At 45.7% G+C, this 18,976-nt stretch overlaps 2 protein-coding genes across 2 annotated transcripts; one reads left to right on the forward strand and one right to left on the reverse strand.

Annotated features, from left to right (window-relative positions):
• Positions 1-3,836: 3,836 nt before the first annotated feature.
• On the reverse strand, positions 3,837-11,950 carry MTO1 (mitochondrial tRNA translation optimization 1). The gene is made up of 12 exons (XM_085056499.1): positions 11,688-11,950; positions 11,339-11,538; positions 10,824-10,941; positions 9,866-10,155; positions 7,820-7,932; positions 7,490-7,680; positions 7,197-7,327; positions 6,508-6,712; positions 6,255-6,426; positions 5,431-5,549; positions 4,806-4,963; positions 3,837-4,630 (listed from the first exon to the last, which is right to left on the reverse strand). The coding sequence occupies exons 1-12, from the start codon at positions 11,896-11,898 to the stop codon at positions 4,409-4,411; spliced, it is 2,130 nt and encodes a 709-aa protein (XP_084912625.1). The 5' UTR covers positions 11,899-11,950; the 3' UTR covers positions 3,837-4,408.
• A 151-nt stretch (positions 11,951-12,101) lies between these two features.
• Positions 12,102-18,945, forward strand: CGAS (cyclic GMP-AMP synthase). Its single transcript, XM_085056501.1, has 5 exons — positions 12,102-13,035; positions 14,059-14,281; positions 15,031-15,276; positions 16,559-16,661; positions 17,303-18,945. Exons 1-5 carry the CDS (start codon positions 12,496-12,498, stop codon positions 17,643-17,645), a joined length of 1,455 nt encoding a protein of 484 aa, XP_084912627.1. The 5' UTR covers positions 12,102-12,495; the 3' UTR covers positions 17,646-18,945.
• The last annotated feature ends 31 nt before the right edge of the window (positions 18,946-18,976 follow it).

Genomic DNA, 18,976 nt, shown 5'->3' on the forward strand with positions numbered 1-18,976 from the left:
GCCACCTGGCCAAAGTCTCCCGCGGTGCAGTGGGACAAGGACAAAAGCTCGCCGAAGCGCCAGCTCAGCACTACCAGCCACAGCAGCCTTTCCGCTTGTGACTCCAAAAATCCCGTACATGTGGGACACAGGCCACCACCTGGTCATGCACGGCAATTTCCAAGCTTGACCACGGTAAATCGCAAGGGAGGAAACTGCTCATGGGGCTGTTGTCCCCTCCCCTCTCTTCTCGCTGCCCTGTAAGGCAGAGTGAGCTCATTTCCCACCTGGCTCCGTGCCTGCTCTCCAGTTAACCACATCAAGCACTAAGTCACTTGGAACGAGAAAAACAGCGAGTGCTTATCAGTCCCTGGCGGTGCCTGAAAATGTGCCTCCCGGGGCTTGTGCTGGGAGCTGCAGCTGATGCTACCCATGAGCACCTTCACCACTCCCTTGCTCTGCCTCCATCCCTTCCTCAGCCCTGTCCTCTGCAGAGCTGTGCTCCTCCCGGGAGCCCTTTCCTCGTGTGGCTCTGCTGTCCCAATCCTGTAGCAGCAGGGAGGCACCCACTCCGTAGGGGCACAGATGGGGAGGGCATGGATGTGTTGAGCACCCCAAGGAGTCATCACAGGCTGTCAAAATATCTACTCTTAGGTCTGCAGAGAGGTGAAGAAGGTGCAGCCTCCAGCTTCCAGGATAGATAGTTTGCCACTACTGCATCCCTTGGCACAGATCTCAAGGCCCAGGCACTGGGCATGGTGACCACACAATGGGGAGTGTGGAGTCAGAGATCCTCTGATGGGGATCCACGTTGGTCTCCTCCCTCAGGGTTACACATGAAGGGTTAAACCTGCACAGCAGTTTAGAAAGAGGAAAAAACACAGTTTTGTTTACCTAAAGCATTAAAATAACAGGTCAAGAATCAATCTTTTTTTCTCCACCCTTTATGTAATAGCAATTGCAGAGCGGGTCTCCCATCTCCCATCTGAATGCCTGGACACCACAAATTTTAGTCACAGGAGGGGAAAGATAACTTTTATTTTTCAGTAGCCCCATGAAGTCATGGCAAAAAATGGGAAAAACACCCTGGAAAGACCCTGAGCAGCACTGGCCATGGTTTGATGGGAAGAACTAAGAGCACCTCCTTGGTGGAAACAGCATCTCCAAGGGGGCAGTAGATTCCTCCCTGCATCCACTAAATGACATCCTGAGATACTTGTCACTGGATAAGGAACAAGTAGAAGTATATTCATGCAAGCTGGTAACCCCTGAGCATCTAAAATCACTCCATGTGAAGACTGTTGCTTAACAACGTGCAAGGGCAATGCACAAATAGGAGGTACACTGTGCTTTGCCAAGGGCCAGCCAAGTGAGGGACTAACACCATCCAGGTAGCTCTGCCATTGCTGCACCACTGCAAACACCCAACAGAACTGAGACCAACAGAGGTTGCAGTGGTGGCAGTTCCTAGCATAAAATGCCTTTCCATTTTGTGCTTTCATCTCCCTGGTAGAAATAAAGAAAAGATGAAGAAACTGCTCAGTTCAAGCACCATGTGAAATGAAAACTAGAGTAGGGAAGGAAACAAAGTTGTCTTAAAAATCTGGAATGAGACAGAATAGTAGAGATCAGAGGAAAAAGTGCTGATCATCAGGCCTGTTTTCTGCAGGGGGGAAAAGAGACACGTTGAAGCAGGGAACGCAAAGGCACTTTGTATGTGCAACAGGGTTAGGTCAACCTCACCACACATCCTCCCTCCCTGCTTGCCTGCTCACAGCAAGTATTACAGGACAACAAGGTGCTATTCATTACTGCACAGACAAGGAAAAGCAAGCAGACACCCATGTTAAGAGCAGGCTCCTCCAGTTCTGCCCTTCCCATCCTGTCGGCCTCAGCGAGGCCACAGGACCTGTGAGGGTCTAAGCTCACTTTGTCTTCATGAAGAAACCAAGCCTTAGGCCTTGTAACAAATCCCCAGTGGTTAGAAACCAGATGGCACAAGGTGTCCCTCCTAGCTGCCCATGCTACTCACAGATTATTTAGCCTTTCTGTGCTTAGTTTTCTTAACAAAATGAATAGAACTACTTGCAGCAAGGATTTCTTTTCAGGTTAAAAGTCTTCTCAAAACAAGAACTGTTCAACAAGCACAAAATATTGTGGCAAGGTCTGTGTACAAGAAACCAAACCTGAGGGACAGCCAGTCCTCAAACTTGTACACATGCCAGGTTTTCCTGGCAAATATGGACATCATTAACCCACATATGTGAACAGAGGACACCCTGTCTTAACAAGGGAACAGACCAGTGGCCAAAGACCCACTTCACGCTGAAGTAGAATGAGCAGTTGTTACAGATCTGCTGGGAAGCAATGCATCCATGCACTTACCCCTTCAATTTCCCCTGAAGTTAACTCCTTCTCCCTCCTTAAACCACAGCTGTGCATTGTTAGATTACGAAAAGCAAAACTGCCCTCCTTCTGCTCTTCCTTTGACACTGGTGCAGCCCAGCTCAGTGGAACCACCCTTTCATTTATGCTGCATGTGTGAGACCCCACACAGAGAAATAAATCTAGCACAAAAAGCTCAGGGAAGTGTTTCCTTTTGTAGCAGAGTGTGAGATACTTTCCTTTAAAGACACACATTATTGTAAACTAAATAGTCCTGTCAAATGACCATTCACAAGAACTAGGAAATGCATTTTTGAGACTGCATAACTGGATTAAAAGTGAGAGGATGAAGGTGTCAGTAAGGCTTCTTCCTAGTCCATGAAAACTAGATCTCAGTTTTTACAAATGCAGGTACATCTAAACCAAACATAATGCAAAGATAATGCAGTGAAGAAAGCATAAAACTTTCTTGATGAGAAGTTTTGCTATTTTGAATATACAGAGAGGCACAAGATTCAGGGTTTCTTTGGATTCACATAGCTGGAATTCCATAAGCACCATACCTGGAGCCCGAGTTACACTGCAGAAAGCATAGCTGCCTTTCTTATGCTAAACTTAAGGCTTGCAAGGTTAAAGTGAATCTTTGAGCCAGCAAGGACTGAAGGAAAACAGGCCACAGCCATAAAGGGGCAGATAGATGTCTGCTTTTCCGAGCCATTCTGACATGAACTGACCTACAGATCATGTGTCTAAAGCTCTTCACACCAGCCAGTGGCCGGTGACAGGGAAATGCTTTCAGGCAGGTGCATGATGACCCAAAAAAAGGGCTGCAAACCCTGCTGCATGACAGGGTCTCTGTCAACAAAAGGGATTTGCTCTGACTCCTTTGTCTGGACAGGAAAGCAAGCCTCACCCAGAGCAAACAAGCCAGAGCAATTTCCATAATGATAATTTCAAAATGACAGGTATATATACATCTGGGTTATGGTTGGACTCAGTGGCCTTAAGGGACTTTTCCAACCTGTAAGATTCTCTGATTTAACTGTAACAGAATGTGTTCTGAAGCCAGAGGATATTCAGAAATGAGACCAGCACCAGAGACTGCTGCCTAAGCCAAGCAAGGATTTGGTAGGTGCACAGCAGCAGCTTGAATTCCATGTGTCTTGCGGGCAAGTGACTGATCAACTTCCCACTTGATCCAATTGACTTGGATCTCGCTCAAATCCAAGTTCCAGTAGCAGGACCAGTGCTGATGAGAAACCCCTGGGTCCCACTCACCCAGCCCCCAGCATGTCAGACAGAGCTTCAGTGCCTGGGCTGAGGTCCATGGGGCAGATTCCCACACGTCCCCCACCTTCCTCAGCACCCAGCCTTGTCCAGCTGCCTCCCTGGCTCTGTAGTGAATCTCAGCTCACCTTATGTATGGGAACTGGGATCCAGTGAACCCTGCTGGAAGCTAAGTGATAACCAAGTTCTTCAGGAAGTTTCAAGATATGCTTTATTGTAAAACAGAAAAACACCTGCAGGAAGTGGTGTTTACGTTCATTCTCCTACACAAATTTAAATATTCGTGTGGCACACGTTTCCATAGGCGAGTGTTTCCTACTGGCTGACACCACACCTAGACACCAGCACAGTCACTGCACAGCTATGAGCACAAGCACTGAACTCAATGGAACACACTTTTCAGCTCCAATCCTCTTATGCTGCCACAGGCTTAGCATGGTAACATTTCACACTCATTTCAGAAAAGCTAAACACTGTCCTTTACAAGATGCAGATTTTGACTATCCAAAGTCTTCCAAATGAGTGGAATTTTAAAAGCAGTTCTGCCATCTCTCCATTTGCATCAGCAAAATCACAGGCTGTATTTAGGTTTCTGAGCATTTACTTTGTGCATTCGTCATCTTTCTTCTAGGAAGTGACACTGCCACAGAACACAACCAGAACTGCTTTGGATCTGGCCAGCCAGGCTGTTATTTGGGAAGAGGCTCAGGAGCACAGGGCATCTTGCTGCGACGTCTGGCAGGATCAGTGCCATTCTCTACAAAGGTGTTTTAGCAAACTTTGTCTCCTCTTCAGAAAACTCTGCTGAAATCTGTCTTTGTGAAGTTGTTTTGTCTGAGTACATTTTCCCTGGGAAGTACTCCCCTGACTGAGGCACAGCTTTTAGCTTCTCTGTCTTCTGGTGATTGGTTTTCACAAATCTTAGCAGGTTAACAATAGCAGCTGGTGTGATTCCAGGGATGCGGCTGACTGCACCAATCTGCACATGGAGACAGCGACAAGTTAACCAACACCAAACCTACACACTGAAGCCAGTGAGAAATGAGATCAAAACCTGTGGGTAATCCTTTCCCCGGTTCTTTTGCCTCCCATGCCCCTTGAGAAGACAGAAGGGATTTCACCGCTCTCAGCCCTGCTGTGGCAGAATCTCTCACCGTCCGGGGGCGGCTCAAGGCCAGCTTCTCCCGCACCTCTGCGGAGAGGGAGGCGTCAATGGCAAAGTAATCCAGGTCGTCTGGCAGCTGGAGTGCCTCGTCACGACGCATTTCTTCTATTTCCTGCTGCTGATTGACCACACACCACTCGTAAGCAGCTGTGGTCAGGGGAACAAGAAAAACAGATTAGATATTTGTGTGAAACAAGTCACTTGCAAGAAGTCTTGGAAACACAGTGAGCAATTCCACTGAGATGGTCAAAAGCTCCCAAGGATGTTTCCAGCCTCACAGACTATAGAGCCTAATTCACATCAGTGCTTTGGAAGAAGTCACACTCTTTTGATTTATTACAGGAATTTAGATACATGGGTTGTTTTTATCTTCTCATCCCAACAAAGGATGGTCTATTTGATGGGACAGTAAGGAGGAAAAAAACACCAACAGTGAACGTGAGTAACTGATCCCACCCCACAGAGTGAAACACCAGTGCTATGGTAAAAAGCTCACATTCTGATCAGTGTTTCATTTCTCTAAGCAGCAATATGAAACACACCAGGACAACTGCTCTTCCTTTACTGAACAAACATGTGCAGATCACCACGAGAGTCTAACCCTTGTGCTCTACCTTCTATTTTCAATCTCTCTGCCAGTTCTCTCCATTGAGCAAGCTTGCCCAGGGCCTCTGGGACAGCCTTTGCCAGAATCTCCATGTTGGCATCTTGATATTGAAGGATGTCAAAGGCACTGTGGAGAACAAGAGTAAACATTTCTGGTAAAAAGGAATCACACCTGTAAGGCAGATTTACAGCTGTTTCCAGCTCAAACTTACAAAGTTCTTAGCATAAACCAGAAAAATTGCAGAGCCACGCTCAATTCCCTACTACCTCCTCTCAGTACACAGAAGAGCTACTAAACTCTCGAAGAGGGACTCCTTACATAAAATTACAGAAAGCCAGAAGGGAGAAGGCAAGGGCATCAAGGGAAACCTTTCACGCAGACTCTGTCAGCCAGGTCTTAGTCACTGGTTGAAAATAACAGAAAAGATGAGATAAAGTATGGGTAAGGGAAGTAAGGGCCTTTGTGCACAAGAGCTACCACCTGACACCAGCCTGAAATCAACTGCTGCTTTACCAAGCTTTTAGCAAAGCTGCAACCCACTGCAAAGCTGTCACCAGCTGGTGACTCTGTGTAAGGACAGCAAGAACTGTCTGTGCCAGTGGAGCATTCCCTTGCTTTGGGAGCACATGTCAGCACCAGGAAACGTGGAACAGTAAAAACATCAATGTCATTCTACAGGCACACATCAGATGTGCCCCCTGAAGGAGGTATAACTGGAATCTTGGGAGAACGGACAGCTTAAGGAAGGATGGACAAATGCTGTGAAACCACTAGCCAGATGTGCTAAAGCAAGCATAGGTCAAATTAGAAAGCTCCAGCTGTAACCTTTACCTCATAGGCGACCTGCGATTGCTACTGATGGGAATGTCTGGCAGTAACTGGGACCATTTGGATATGCTGAACTGAAGTGATTTTAGTGTTGCAATTCCATCTTCTAAAGCAGCTCTCATCTTAACTGCTTGTTCATATCGCTCCTGTGACACACACCCAGCTTCTTCAAACCCTGCAGACACAGGTGGTGTATGAGACAAAGGTCTACAGCCAGGCAGGGCTGGTCACTGCAAGAGCCACCCCAACAGAACACCTCTGAAAGTGAGCCTGTTGTCGGCGTTGTCCGGCCGCAGGGACATGCGGAACTCCACGCGGCTGGTGAACATGCGGTACGGCTCAGTGGTGCCCAGCGTGGTGAGATCATCGATCAGCACACCGATGTAGCCCTCGGTGCGACTCACAGTGAAGGGGGGCTTGCCATGGACCCGCAGGCACGCGTTGATGCCAGCAATCACACCCTGCGCGGGCAGAAGACAAACCAAACACACCTGTCGATCTCTTCGTAGCAAAAATGTCGGCACATCTGCCCCCAAGGATTCACATTGCAAACCATACCCAGGAAAATGCAATAGCCTGTGCTAGCAATCCAGGCAGTTCCCTTCTTGTGACATTGTGAGTGTCTGAAGGGCTTCTTGACCCCCGCTGATGTGTCTGGAGACAATTCCCACATTTTCAATTATACCCACTGCACAGTCTCCATGCTGAAACACTTGACAGGGCTTCCAATTACTTTTGTTACTGCAACCCTAGTGATGGCAACTGCAGATACTTGTACAGATACAAGTAAAAATATCTTGGGCAAGTCTGGAATCAATCAGGGTGAGCAACAAAAGTAAGAACATCTCATGAGCAAAAAAATGGGCCTAGCAAGACTCTCTATCACAAAGGCCAAAGCAATATCCCTTTCTGAGTGCTGAATATACAACAGCCAGATCTGCCCACCTGAGCTGCAGCTTCTTCATAGCCTGTCGTGCCATTTATCTGGCCTGCAAAGAAGAGGCGCTGAACAAGACGTGACTCGAGAGAAGCAGTCAGTTGTCGGGGGTCTAAAAAGTCATATTGCACCCCATAGCCTGCAACACACAAGAAGACAGATGTTACAGGAGGGATTGTCAAGGCAATCAGAATGGCTTGTCAATTTTAATTATGATTTCCTATGCTCTAAACAAAACCTGCTTTTCATTAACTGGTAAATAAATATGACTAATAGACTTAAAACTATTCAGCCCCCTCACCTGGCTGCAACATCTTAGCTTTTTCCAAGCCTGGGACAGATTTGATCACCTGCTCCTGGAGCTCAGGTGGCAGTGTCATGGACATGCCTTGGGGGTAAATGACATTGGACTCCAAGCCTTCGGGCTCAAGCCACACCTGATGTTCTCGGTTTGGGAAGCGCAGAACCTTTGATTCAAGAGAAGGACAGTACCTGCAACAGTAAACAGCCATGAGCACCACCTGACATGGAGAAAAAGTAACTTTCCAGAATCGAAGCAGGAGAGACCCACAGCTCCAAAGAGATTGCCAGCTTGTCCCCTTGAGAGCCTCGCGTGATGCCACACACTCACCGTGGGCCCTTGGTTGTCTCCCTGACGTGGTTGTTCAAGTGGAGGTTTTCGTAGATGATCTGCTGGGCCTTCAGGTTAGTTTGAGTCAGGTAACAGGACAGCTGATCTTCTGGCTGCAAGAGGCCAAAGCTGTCTTAAGTGAATCCAGCCACAACACCATACCCTCACTGAACAACTCTGAGAGCTCCAAGACCTTTTCCATGACAGCTGGCTCTCACTTCTGGGAGCAGTAGGTAATGCCATCGTACCCACTGCACAGACCGAAAACGAGCGATCAGAGAGCTTGAGCAACGTGCTCAAAACCAGACCAAGAACAGGATGGAACTTGGAAGTCCAGAATTCAAGTTCTATTATATATGCTGTATTCCTAATTACAGGATGAATATTCCCATTAAATCAACATCTTATATCACAGCATTCAAACTGAACAAAGGAAAAAAAAGCTCTGGAGTTAGAAGAGTAAGTGCTGACCCTACAGCTAACAGCCAATTAAAGAGTTTGGTGAAGAAAAAAGCCCTGAAGAAACCTCTCAAAGAAGAAAAAAGATATCTTAAAAATCAGCAATTAATATGAAAAATTCAAAGTTCAAAAAACCCTACCATGTAAAGTGTGCCACTGACTTTTCTGAAAAAGAGTCAATAGACTCACATTCAAAATAGTAATAATGTTGCACTGTAACTCTTTAAAACTGACAATGAGTTATATATTAGTTAGCCAGGAGTCTTGTAATGTTAAAAAAAAAAATTGTAATGAATGATGTTTAATTAGTTAAGGAATGTTTGACGGTGATTTTAGCTGGTTTGATTTAGACCTGTGTTAGCTGAGTGTCAGTAGAAAACCCTGAGAAATTACCTCACTTCACCTGCAGAAAGGAAGTCCATGGACCCTTAGAAAACTTAATCAACAGTGGAAGAATAAAATTCAATAAAGAATTGTTTAATAGTTATTATATAACTAGACATGAATTAGACGCTGTAGAACAAGGAAGATATCTTGAGAAAGTCAAGGAGTCAAAGGTCTGTACACCCCAGAAAACTTAATCAATAGTAATTGGCTAATCAGGACAGCAAGTTTAATAAAGCACTGTTTAGCTGGATAGAACTTGGGTTAGCCTTTAAACAAAGACAGATGAAATGTTTTGATAGTAATAAAAGAAACAAAACACCTAAACCATGATGCAATAAATTAAGCAGGCTTTTGGGAGTGTCTATAAAAAATTTTGAATTTTATAGTGTGTATAAATGTCTGAAAATTGCTGTTTCTTTCAAGATGTCTATGGCGAATAAATTCCCAATATCTTCCCAATTTTGACTCAAAATTGTTATTATGAATGTTTTTCTAAGAGCTTTTTGCTGTTAGATTTAAAACTCTTCATTTCAAAATCTCTCCTACACCTACAAAGGACTTCAAGTGATATTACTTCTGCCTCATCGTGATTATAAGATTATTGCAATTCCTATATCCTCTGGGGTAAATTAACTCCAGATACTTCATTCTGTGCTGTTTAATTATATTGTGTAAGAATAGCCCATTTTGCAAGATTTTCTTTGGAAAATGGAACCTCTTCTGCTTTTAAGTTACTGTTAACCTGCCACCTCTGAGCTCTGTGGATGAATCCATCCTTTCTCTTTCTTAGTCGATACTATTAATGATCTCTAATTTCAACATTTTAACATTATTCCAGACATAAGAAGCAAGACACTGTAAATCTCCACAATACAGGTCTAACAAGGGAAGCATTTTGTAAACCCACCGATGTAAGCAGCACATGAAGAACACTAGCAGCAGTGTCACATTTCACACAACTTGGACTCCAGATATAAAGTAAGTTCAGTTCTGAAGTTGAGAAATGAAAGTAAAAATGTACGTGCTTTCAAAAGAACACAAGCAATTCCTCCCTTGCTTTGAGAGTCCTCAGAAAAGTAACACCTCCAGCACAAATACATCCCAGCTGCCTTTCTCCACCACCAACTCCCTGGCTGATTTCTGAGCATGACATGCCTGGAACCACTCCTCATCTGGCTCTATTTGATAGTGCTATCCCACCTTGATCCACACAGCCTCGCTGAGGAAGCTGAAGGGCACCGGAGGGTTGTCAGCTGCACGTTCCTCCAGACCACTGAAGTCAATCGTATCCTTGGCAAGTCGGGGTGGTGTCCCAGTCTTCAGCCTGCCCACAGCAAATCCCAGCTTCTCCAGAGTGTGAGCCAGCCCGATGGCTGGCTGGTCCCCCAGCCGCCCAGCCGGGTGCATCTCCAGTCCGATGTAGATCATACCCCTCAGGAATGTACCAGTGGTCAGGATAACACTCCCAGCATGTACTGTGCTCCCATCCCCTGAAACAGCAAGTTTTCAGAGATATATCAACAAAGCTCTGGTATTCTGGTGCTTCTGTCTTAAACTAGGCTAACAGTGTTCACTCAGGGTTTATCTGACTTCTATTATAAAACAAAATTAGCATTTCAATAATAAAAGCATCAATAGTAACAACTACAATAATCAACATGTAGTTATTTCTCTATACTTATTACTCCTAAGCAAGTTACTCCTAACAAAGAAAACCCACTCCTGGGAAAAATCCATATCCAGACCTTACTTCGGAAAGCTTGTTTATTAGAACAGCAAGGGGTAATGAAGTACAAGTCTGTTACTAATAGGACCCCACAGTCCTGTAACATTGAGGGCAGCATACACCATTTACCAAATAAAATCTCAAAACACAGCATGGAATTCAGCATCACTAGCCTGAAGAAAATTAACTTAGGTAAGTCCCGGAATACTACCAAACCGGTTATTTTTGACATTGTATTACTTTGTATTACACATATTAACCTGCTTCAGTTCACACTTTGCCTAAACTAGCTCTATTGGCTAATTCATCTTTCTCACTAATGAATTAGAAATGCTTAATTCATCTTTCTCACTGATGACTCAGAAATATTTACCCCAAAGGCCGTTCATAGTGTGGAGTAACAGAGACACTTACTGAATTACTAGCACATACCCAGAACAACTCCTGTGACTTGGCACTTCCCAGGATGGCCAGGTTCTGGCTCTGTCAAGAGAAGATCCTCCACAGATGCCTCACGAACTGTCAACAGTGGTGTGTTAAGGATTTCTTTCTGTTATGAAAGGAGTTACTGCAAAAATCTAGAAAGTTATGAGGTATGTGGGCAATCCCAAACCCCGCTGAAACATCTATTACCCATTTCCATTCTTACCAGGTCATTTGGCAGACACTCAGTTACGGTACTATCCTGATCTATCAGGTAGAAGTTTTCATTCACATAAAGTTTCAGCTCAAATAAACTATCTGGTCATGAAGCCTGACCTGTATCTAAAACACCAGATAATTTTTTAAACTATGCTGAGCTCCAACAACTGACATTGCATTAAAGTACCAAACAGAAAGGCATGTAGGTTTGACAGGTAAACAATGAAACCCAAAACACAGCCCCTTCCTTCGTAGCCCTCAGCAGCGCACCCCGACACGCAGCAGTCCGCCCGCGGCCCGCTCACCTGCATGTTCTCGCGGTAGAGGCCGCGGTCGATCTGCGCGCGGAGGCCCCACACGGCCGGGCCCTTGCAGCGGTTCAGCACCTTGTAGTGAACCCCGGAGCGGTCGCACACGCGGCCGCACAGCCCGTCCAGGGCGTCCACCTCCCGCATGAGGTGGCCCTTCCCGATGCCGCCGAAGGACGGGTTGCAGGACATTTCCCCTGGGTAAGGGAGACAGGGTCACCCTGAGGACCGCCGCCGCCCAAGGGCTGCCGCGACCTCCCCGGCTCAGCGCCGCTCGGCCCGCCGGAGAGACCCGAGGCGCCCGCGGTACCTTCCCGCGCCCACCCCCAGGCACCGGCGGCGGTACCGATGGTGCCGATCCTGTGCGTGAGCAGCAGAGTGCGGGCCCCGCCGCGAGCGGCCGCCGCCGCCGCCTCCGTGCCCGCATGGCCCCCGCCGATCACCACCACCTCGTAGCGCGCCGCCGCCGCCGCCCCGACCTCGCTGCGCGCCCGGCGGTGCCCGGGGCGAGGCGCCGGAGGCAGCGGCAGCCGGCGACAGCCGCTGCGCAGGAACATGGCGGCAGCGCCGGCCCTGCCGGCAGCGGGAGCAGCGGGCTGGAGCACCGCCGCGGCTCCTCCGCCCGGGGCGAGAGGCGGGGCCGGGAAGGAGCGGCGGGGCCGGGCGGGAGCGGCAGGGCCGGGCGGGAGCGGCAGGGCCGGGCGGGAGCGGCAGGGCCGGGCGGGAGCGGCAGGGCCGGGCGGGAGCGGCAGGGCCGGGCGGGAGCGGCAGGGCCGGGTGCCTCCCCTCGGCCGCCTCTCCTCTGGGCCGGCGCGGCTGGAAAAGCCGGACGGTGCCGCTGCTCACGTGGCCTCGCCCCGCGGGCGGGAAGGCGCGGGGGAGTGCCCGGGGGAGTGCCCGCCCGGGAGCGGGAAAACACTCCCCGCGGATTGGAGGGAAGCGGCAGCTTGGTTGTTGCTACCCGAGCCTTCCTGCGCCCGGGCTGAGCTCCTCAGCACCGGGCAGAGCCTCGCCCCCGCCCCGCTCGCCGGGTTTCGTTTCCTAGGGGAGGCGCGCTGCCTGGAAGAGGAACTCGTCTGAAGCCAGAGGCGGGAACCCCCTCGGTCGCGGGGTCGCGCTCGCCGTCTTGCGGGTGCGGAGAGGGAACAGCGGCCATGGACGGCGCGGGCGGCAGAGGGGCGCGGGCCAGGCGGGGGACGCGTTCCGCAGCTCCGCGGGGCCGGGGCGTGGGGAAGGGCGCAGCCCGCAGCCCCTCGCGGGGCCGCGTCGCGGGCGAAAGCTCGAGCGGCGCCGCGACCCTCCGGCCCCCGCGGACGGACGCAGCTCCCGCCCGGGGCTGCCGCCCGGCGCGGCGAGCCCCCCCTGCCCAGGAGCTGCCGGCGGGCGGCGCAGAGGCGCTCCCCGCCCCGCGGAGCCGGCCGCCGGCCGCCAGAGCCCCCGCGGCCCCGCGGAGCGTCACGGCGGTGCCCGACGCGCCGGTCGCTGCCCCCGCCCGCCGCCCCCCGCCGGCCGCGGACGCCCTGCGGCTCCGGGAGGTGCTGTCGCGGCTCAGCCTGGCCCGCGACGACGTGTCCGCCGCGGCGACGCGGGTGAACCAGGTGGTGTCTCACCTGGTCCAGGCCATCCGGAGCAAGGACGGCTGCTTCAGCGCCATCGAGCGGGCGAGCTCCGGCAGCTACTACGAGCGCGTCAAGGTGGGTGCGGGGGCGCCGGCAGCGCTGTCCCGCCGGGCTGCGGCGGCAGGTGGCGGCGGCTCGCACGGGCTGGCTGCACGCTGCACCTGCCGCTCGACAGCAGCTCTATGCTGGTCCTTCCCGACGAGTTAAAACTAAGGATGACATTGCTAATTAACGACAATGCGTTATAAAATGATAAATAACCTGCTGAATGGTGTACGTATGTGCATTCAGTCAGACGCTACCTGAACGGGACTGGGGTTCCAGCCGCAGCAAGCCCTGCCCTTACACAGCACGCAGGTGAGCCTGGCGTAACAACAGGACCAGTCAGGTATAGCACTGCACGAGAGGCCCTGGGCCAGGTTTTAGTTCATAGTTTTTTCAAAAAGCAGGGGTTATGGGTACAAATTGAAAGAAGGAAAAACTTTTACTATAACGGTGGTGGGACACTGGTACAGGGTGCCTGGGGAGAGTGTGGATGCTCCTATCCTGGCAGTGTTCAAGGGCCAGCTGGATAAGGCCTTGAGCAACCTGCTCTAGAGGAAGGTATCCCTGCCTCGGGCAGGATGGGTCGGGACTAGCTGTATCTCTAAGACCAATTCCAACCCCTTCACCTATGATTAACGAGTACCTTTTGTCCTGCTTCCAGGAGACTGAAACGAAGTCATGCATGGGGATACTTTTTTTTCTGTCTAAAATCAGCTTCAGACCTAGCACTGCATTTTTTTCCTCACAGTCGATTCCTCTGTGCAAAAGGATGACTGAGTACAGCATTTATGCATTAATTATTCAGAACAGCTCAAGAATCTTCAAACTGTCTTAAAAAATTAATAAGTTGGAAAGCTGGGAAGTGAGCTGCTATCAGCAAATTGCTATTTTCCACCCCAATGCACAGTAATCTTGCCATACCACAGAAATAAGCTCTTATTTCACATCAGACACAATTAGTACACCAAGGTAGATAAAACTAGAACTGGTATAAAAATCTCTGGAGAATAAAACCTAAGTTGCACATTGACTGTTGTATTCTCATATTTGCAGATATCTGAGCCAAATGAGTTTGACATCATGCTTGTAATGCCTGTTCCAAGGATTCAGCTGGATGAGTCTGATGATACTGGAGCCTTTTATTATGTATCATTCAAAAGAAATCCAAAAGAAAAGTGTTTGTTGAAGTTTGTAGATGAAGATAAAAAATTATCAGCCTTTAAAATGCTTGAAGCACTAAGAAAAATCATTAAACAAGAAGTAAAAAACATTAAAGGTTAGTGCTGAGAGAACAAGCTTCGCCCAGAAGTGCTTAAAATCCAGTTACATTGTGCATAGATGTTGCCCCATTGTTAAGAAAATGCTTCCCTGCCAGTCCTCTATCCCTTTGTGCCAATGGAGCTGTAACCCTTCCTGTTCCCAGTATCTCAAGCTGGCTCTCATGTTAAGAATCACAAATACATCATAGCTAATCTGATTATGTTATTAACTCCACTATGCCTATTTTCTATAAGAAAATAATAAACATTTAGGGGTCTGTTGTATTCTTGGTATTTCCTATATGACCTATATATCTTGAATCTATCTGGAGTGTACAAAGAGCCATTTGCCAAACTGGCAGCAAAACAAAGAGCTTTCGTTTATACAGTACATAGTATTTTTTATTGGTCAGTATAGAAAACCCCTTTTAAGGTTATTTTTCTCCAAAACCTTCAGAAACATTTTTGCCAAATCTCTTCACTGTGTGTTTTCAACAGGGAAGCTGTTCATTGGAAAACATTACTATATTTTTTATTCTTAGAGAGTAAATCAAGGAAACGCAGTAGTGTTCCCTATTTCATAGAACTCCTCAACAGGCTTTCTTAATGTTTTAACATCCATATCCTGTAGGACAAACAACCAGTGACTGAACCCAAGTAGTTCTTCTGATTGCTTATAAGCTCTTTAGTAAAAACTGACATTCTTAAAAAAAGGTTTCTTTCATCTGTCTATCTAACATGAAATACCACTCTTCTTTGTTACTAGATCAGGAAGTCATTGTGGCAAGGAAAAAGGCTGGAAGCCCTGCAATAACTCTTCAGATCAAAAATCCTCCATCAGAAATATCAGTGGACATCATCTTGACTTTGGAGGTTAAGCAGAGCTGGCCCCTCAGCACACAGGATGGCCTCAAAATTGGACAGTGGCTGGGAACAAAAGCCAGGAGAGATTTTAGATTTGAACCACTTTATTTAGTAGCCAAGCAAAACAAAAGAGAAAAAGTTCTAAGAGGTACCTCATATATGGACAATAATGTTATGAAATATCTTCTCTACAACTTGATCACTTACAAGTGCTATAGAAAGGGTAACCAGATCATGTTCAGTATTCTGCCTTCAAGATACCTCATCCTGGATATATCCAGCTCAAAGACAACTGAAATCCCTCTTAAAAGCATCACATTTGTGGTACTACTTGTCCTGTACTGAAATGTAAATGCAAACCCACTCTGCCAGGCTGTATACTAACCATTACTAACAGCATATTAAATCCACTCCAGCCAGACACATGGATATGAGCCTTCCCTTGTGCTAGCACTGCACTTAACAGCAGCATGCACTCCCTTGTAGGGAAAAGAATACTAGAAGAAAGTTGCTAAAAACGCAACAGGGAACATCCCTGTACGAGGGACTGCATCCACAAATCAGATACTTCTGCAGGAAGCAAAATGTTCTCTATCAAGATACATTATTTCTCACTAGACTCTGATATGGTTACATTTTTTCCTCCAGACCACAGTCACATTAAGCCTACATTAGTTTGCAAGAACATTCTGACTTATCATTACATTATGGTATCTAATAATTTGAGCAAAAAGATTTCAAGCAATCTCGTATTTTTTTAATTAGCATGCCCATGTTATCAAAGCCCAGTACAGCAGTAGTGATTTATTTGGCAATCTCTTCCTGTGCCATTTAAATGCAAAGAGTAACAGCCAAACAGGCAAAGGAAACAGTCTAACTAAAGCAAAGAAGACAAGTGATAGCTGGTGTTAAAAAGGGGGCATTGAACTATGTTAGCAATGGTTGTCAGAAGCATAAGCAGACGAACAAAAAGAAGTGGTTCAGAATGGTCACCTTACCTGAGACAAACTCACAAAACTATTACCTGCACAAAGGAAACCCAGAAAACACAGTAAGAGTACAGAAATTCAAAGGCAGTAGATTTCTGAGTAATGCAGTTCCCTAAATCATGTTCAGCAAATCCAGGGAAGTTCAGAATTAAGCCTAATTTTAAAGTAAATCCAAATTTCCTTAGGTATTTAAAGCATCCAAACAATTAATGTTTGGATACTTCAATGTCCTATATTAATTACATTTTAATTGTCTTTGTGAAGCGGCTGGGGAATTAAGGAGGAACTAACTGCATTCACTGAGTTATGATTTTTTTTTAAGTGGGTGGAAAAAAAAAAGCTGATACTTAAGCCAATTACAAAATTGGGGTTTTTTTTCTAGCTACAAGAGCTGATGCTTAGTGCTGTGTAACCAGTTAACAGTCTTGTGCTTGACTTCAGGAAACACCTGGCGAGTGTCCTTCTCACATATTGAAAAGGTCATGATAAACAACCACGGCAACTCAAAGACGTGTTGTGAATCCGACGGACCAAAGTGCTGTAGGTTGGTATTTCACAGGAATATTTTACCTGAAACCTGTATGAGCTGGGCTTTAACACTGTTTCAGTTTAGCATTCAAGAATTTGATCTAAGAGTAATTACTCATAATAGAGGAAGCAAGAATAAGTGTTTTAGGCATAATTGTTCTACAGCAATGTAACACTGCATGTGCTTGCTGAATGTCTGATTTGTATTTACCTAATGAAAGGCAGAAACAATCACATTGCTGGTTTACACTCCAGACTTGCCTTAGAAAGCAAAAAGATGTGACGTTAAATTATCTTTCCCAAATTCAGTTTAGAAAAAACAGCTTAAGAAATTGACAGCTCTACTTTCTGAGCAAAATTACACTCTTAGCAAGGCAATTTCTAAAATGATGGTTAGAAAACTGCTGAATGAGATCAAGATAAAGAAATGATTTTTCACTCCTATAAGAACTGTTTTCCAGATTCCTTCAACAAGAACAAAAACCACAAGGTACAAAACCTCCTTAACAAGTAAACTAAGAAGTTGGTTTGCCTATTTCATCTTGTACTAAATCAAGAAAGTCACAAGAGAATCAATGCATAATTTTGTTTAAATATCTGAACTACATATTTAGAACTATGTAGAAGGTACCTAATATATTCTTATTTTTTTAACAGGAAAGGTTGTCTTAAGCTGATGAAGTATCTTCTAGAACAACTTAAAATGAAATATCCAAAAGAATTGGAAATATTCTGTTCGTATCATGTCAAAACTGCTTTTCTCCACTGCTGTGTCACATGGCCAAATGACTCAGACTGGCACTTGGGAGACCTGGATCATTGCTTTCAGAAATGTCTGGGATTTTTTGTGGATTGTCTGCAAAACTCTCAGCTGCCTCATTTTTTTATTCCCCAATACAACTTGCTCAGCCTGGAAGATAAAGCAAAACATCATTTCCTTTCAAGACAAATAAGCCATCAATGGAACAACAGATTCCCAGTATTTCACGAGAATTATTAAGAACATTATTGTTCACAATAGGTATCTAACCATGCAGACTTGCATATTTAAAGCAAAATTCTGCACAATAAACTACTCTTCAGTAGTCTGGTACTACAAAAACCAAATAAACCAAACCAAAGTAAAATCAAGAACACTAAGAAAAAAATACATACTTCAGCCACACTGCTTAGACATAACCTTTAAAAGAAAGGTTTTAAGTAATATTTACCTTCCCTATCCAAATGTATATGTCACCTGCAAAATATCTTCAAGGTATACTAAAGAACATATAGAAGAATTTGCAATAGTTAATTTCCCACATGTAATTTCTATGTTTCCAAATACAAAGGCATAAATGACTGCATAAGGGGAAAAATGACAATTTTATTTAAAATTAAGAGCCACTGCAATATATCCAAAATACACTCCTGCTTTCAAAAGAAGAAAAAAAAGTCACTGGAGTTAATTTGACATTAACCAGAACAACTGCTCAGATCACCTGCAAGTATGAAGATCTTTTGCTGTGGACAATCAGCAGCAACAGTTAGCAATGAGAGAATATTTTATCAAAGTAATATGAAGTTCCTGAAGTAACTTATCCTTTCTGAGTCTTCAGAATTGCTTTAGAAATTAATGGATGGGAAGCAATGCAACAGAGTGGATGTTATTGTGCCAATGAGCATTTATTTGTATGATGAATCTTGTAGAAAGAAATGCATCTTTCAACCTGTATCAAAGAGGAAAACTCTTGATATAAAAGGTTATCAAAACCAAAATGCAGCATGAATCAAACATTCTTGAAATTGAAATTCATATCCATTTTTCTCATGCTAAAGAAATGTGTGTTAGGAAAGAAAAGTAATTATAATACTTCATATTACTAAAACAGTGCACATGAGAAGTACACAGCATTTGTGAACGGCTGTGCTGCAAGAAAAATACATCTTTTGCTTCTACTTGTAGAAGCCACGGGAAGTCCGTGTTTTTAGCCTACTTTTTGAAGGCAAAATAACCTACTGGCTTGAATAATGTCCAGATTTACCTCAATTATGAGTAAATTAAGAGGGAAGAATATTTAGAGAGTAATTTTAGTAAAATATTCTTATTTTACTAAATTTTATTAGTTTTTTGGTCATATGACATATAAACAAACACAAGTTCAGACTAAGCATTAAATGAAGGAATAACTCCTTCCTAAGTTTCAAAGAGTGAAAACATCCCCATTATCACTGGGAGTCTGTGTGACAGCACCTGACATCCAAATGTAAAGTGTGAATCAACTTTAACTGGAAGAAATAAAAACTGAATTTCAAATGTATTCTTTTCTCCATGACTTCGTTAACATCACT

The sequence above is a fragment of the Lichenostomus cassidix genome, chromosome 3 (assembly GCF_008360975.1).
Source record: "Lichenostomus cassidix isolate B80296 chromosome 3, HeHo_3.0, whole genome shotgun sequence".
Classification (NCBI taxonomy): Eukaryota; Metazoa; Chordata; class Aves; order Passeriformes; family Meliphagidae; genus Lichenostomus; species Lichenostomus cassidix.

Excerpts from the sequence above, each read along its gene's own strand:
- MTO1 (XM_085056499.1), bottom strand. The coding sequence starts at position 11,898 with ATGTTCCTGCGCAGCGGCTGTCGCCGGCTGCCGCTGCCTCCGGCGCCT. Across the intron at positions 10,156-10,823 it reads AGTCACAGGAGTTGTTCTGG|GGGATGGGAGCACAGTACAT; the intron begins GTATGTGCTAGT and ends TTGCTGTTTCAG. Across the intron at positions 5,550-6,254 it reads AATCGCAGGTCGCCTATGAG|TGCCTTTGACATCCTTCAAT; the intron begins GTAAAGGTTACA and ends TGTTCTCCACAG.
- CGAS (XM_085056501.1), top strand. The coding sequence starts at position 12,496 with ATGGACGGCGCGGGCGGCAGAGGGGCGCGGGCCAGGCGGGGGACGCGT. Across the intron at positions 13,036-14,058 it reads GCTACTACGAGCGCGTCAAG|ATATCTGAGCCAAATGAGTT; the intron begins GTGGGTGCGGGG and ends TCATATTTGCAG. Across the intron at positions 16,662-17,302 it reads GACGGACCAAAGTGCTGTAG|GAAAGGTTGTCTTAAGCTGA; the intron begins GTTGGTATTTCA and ends TTTTTTTAACAG.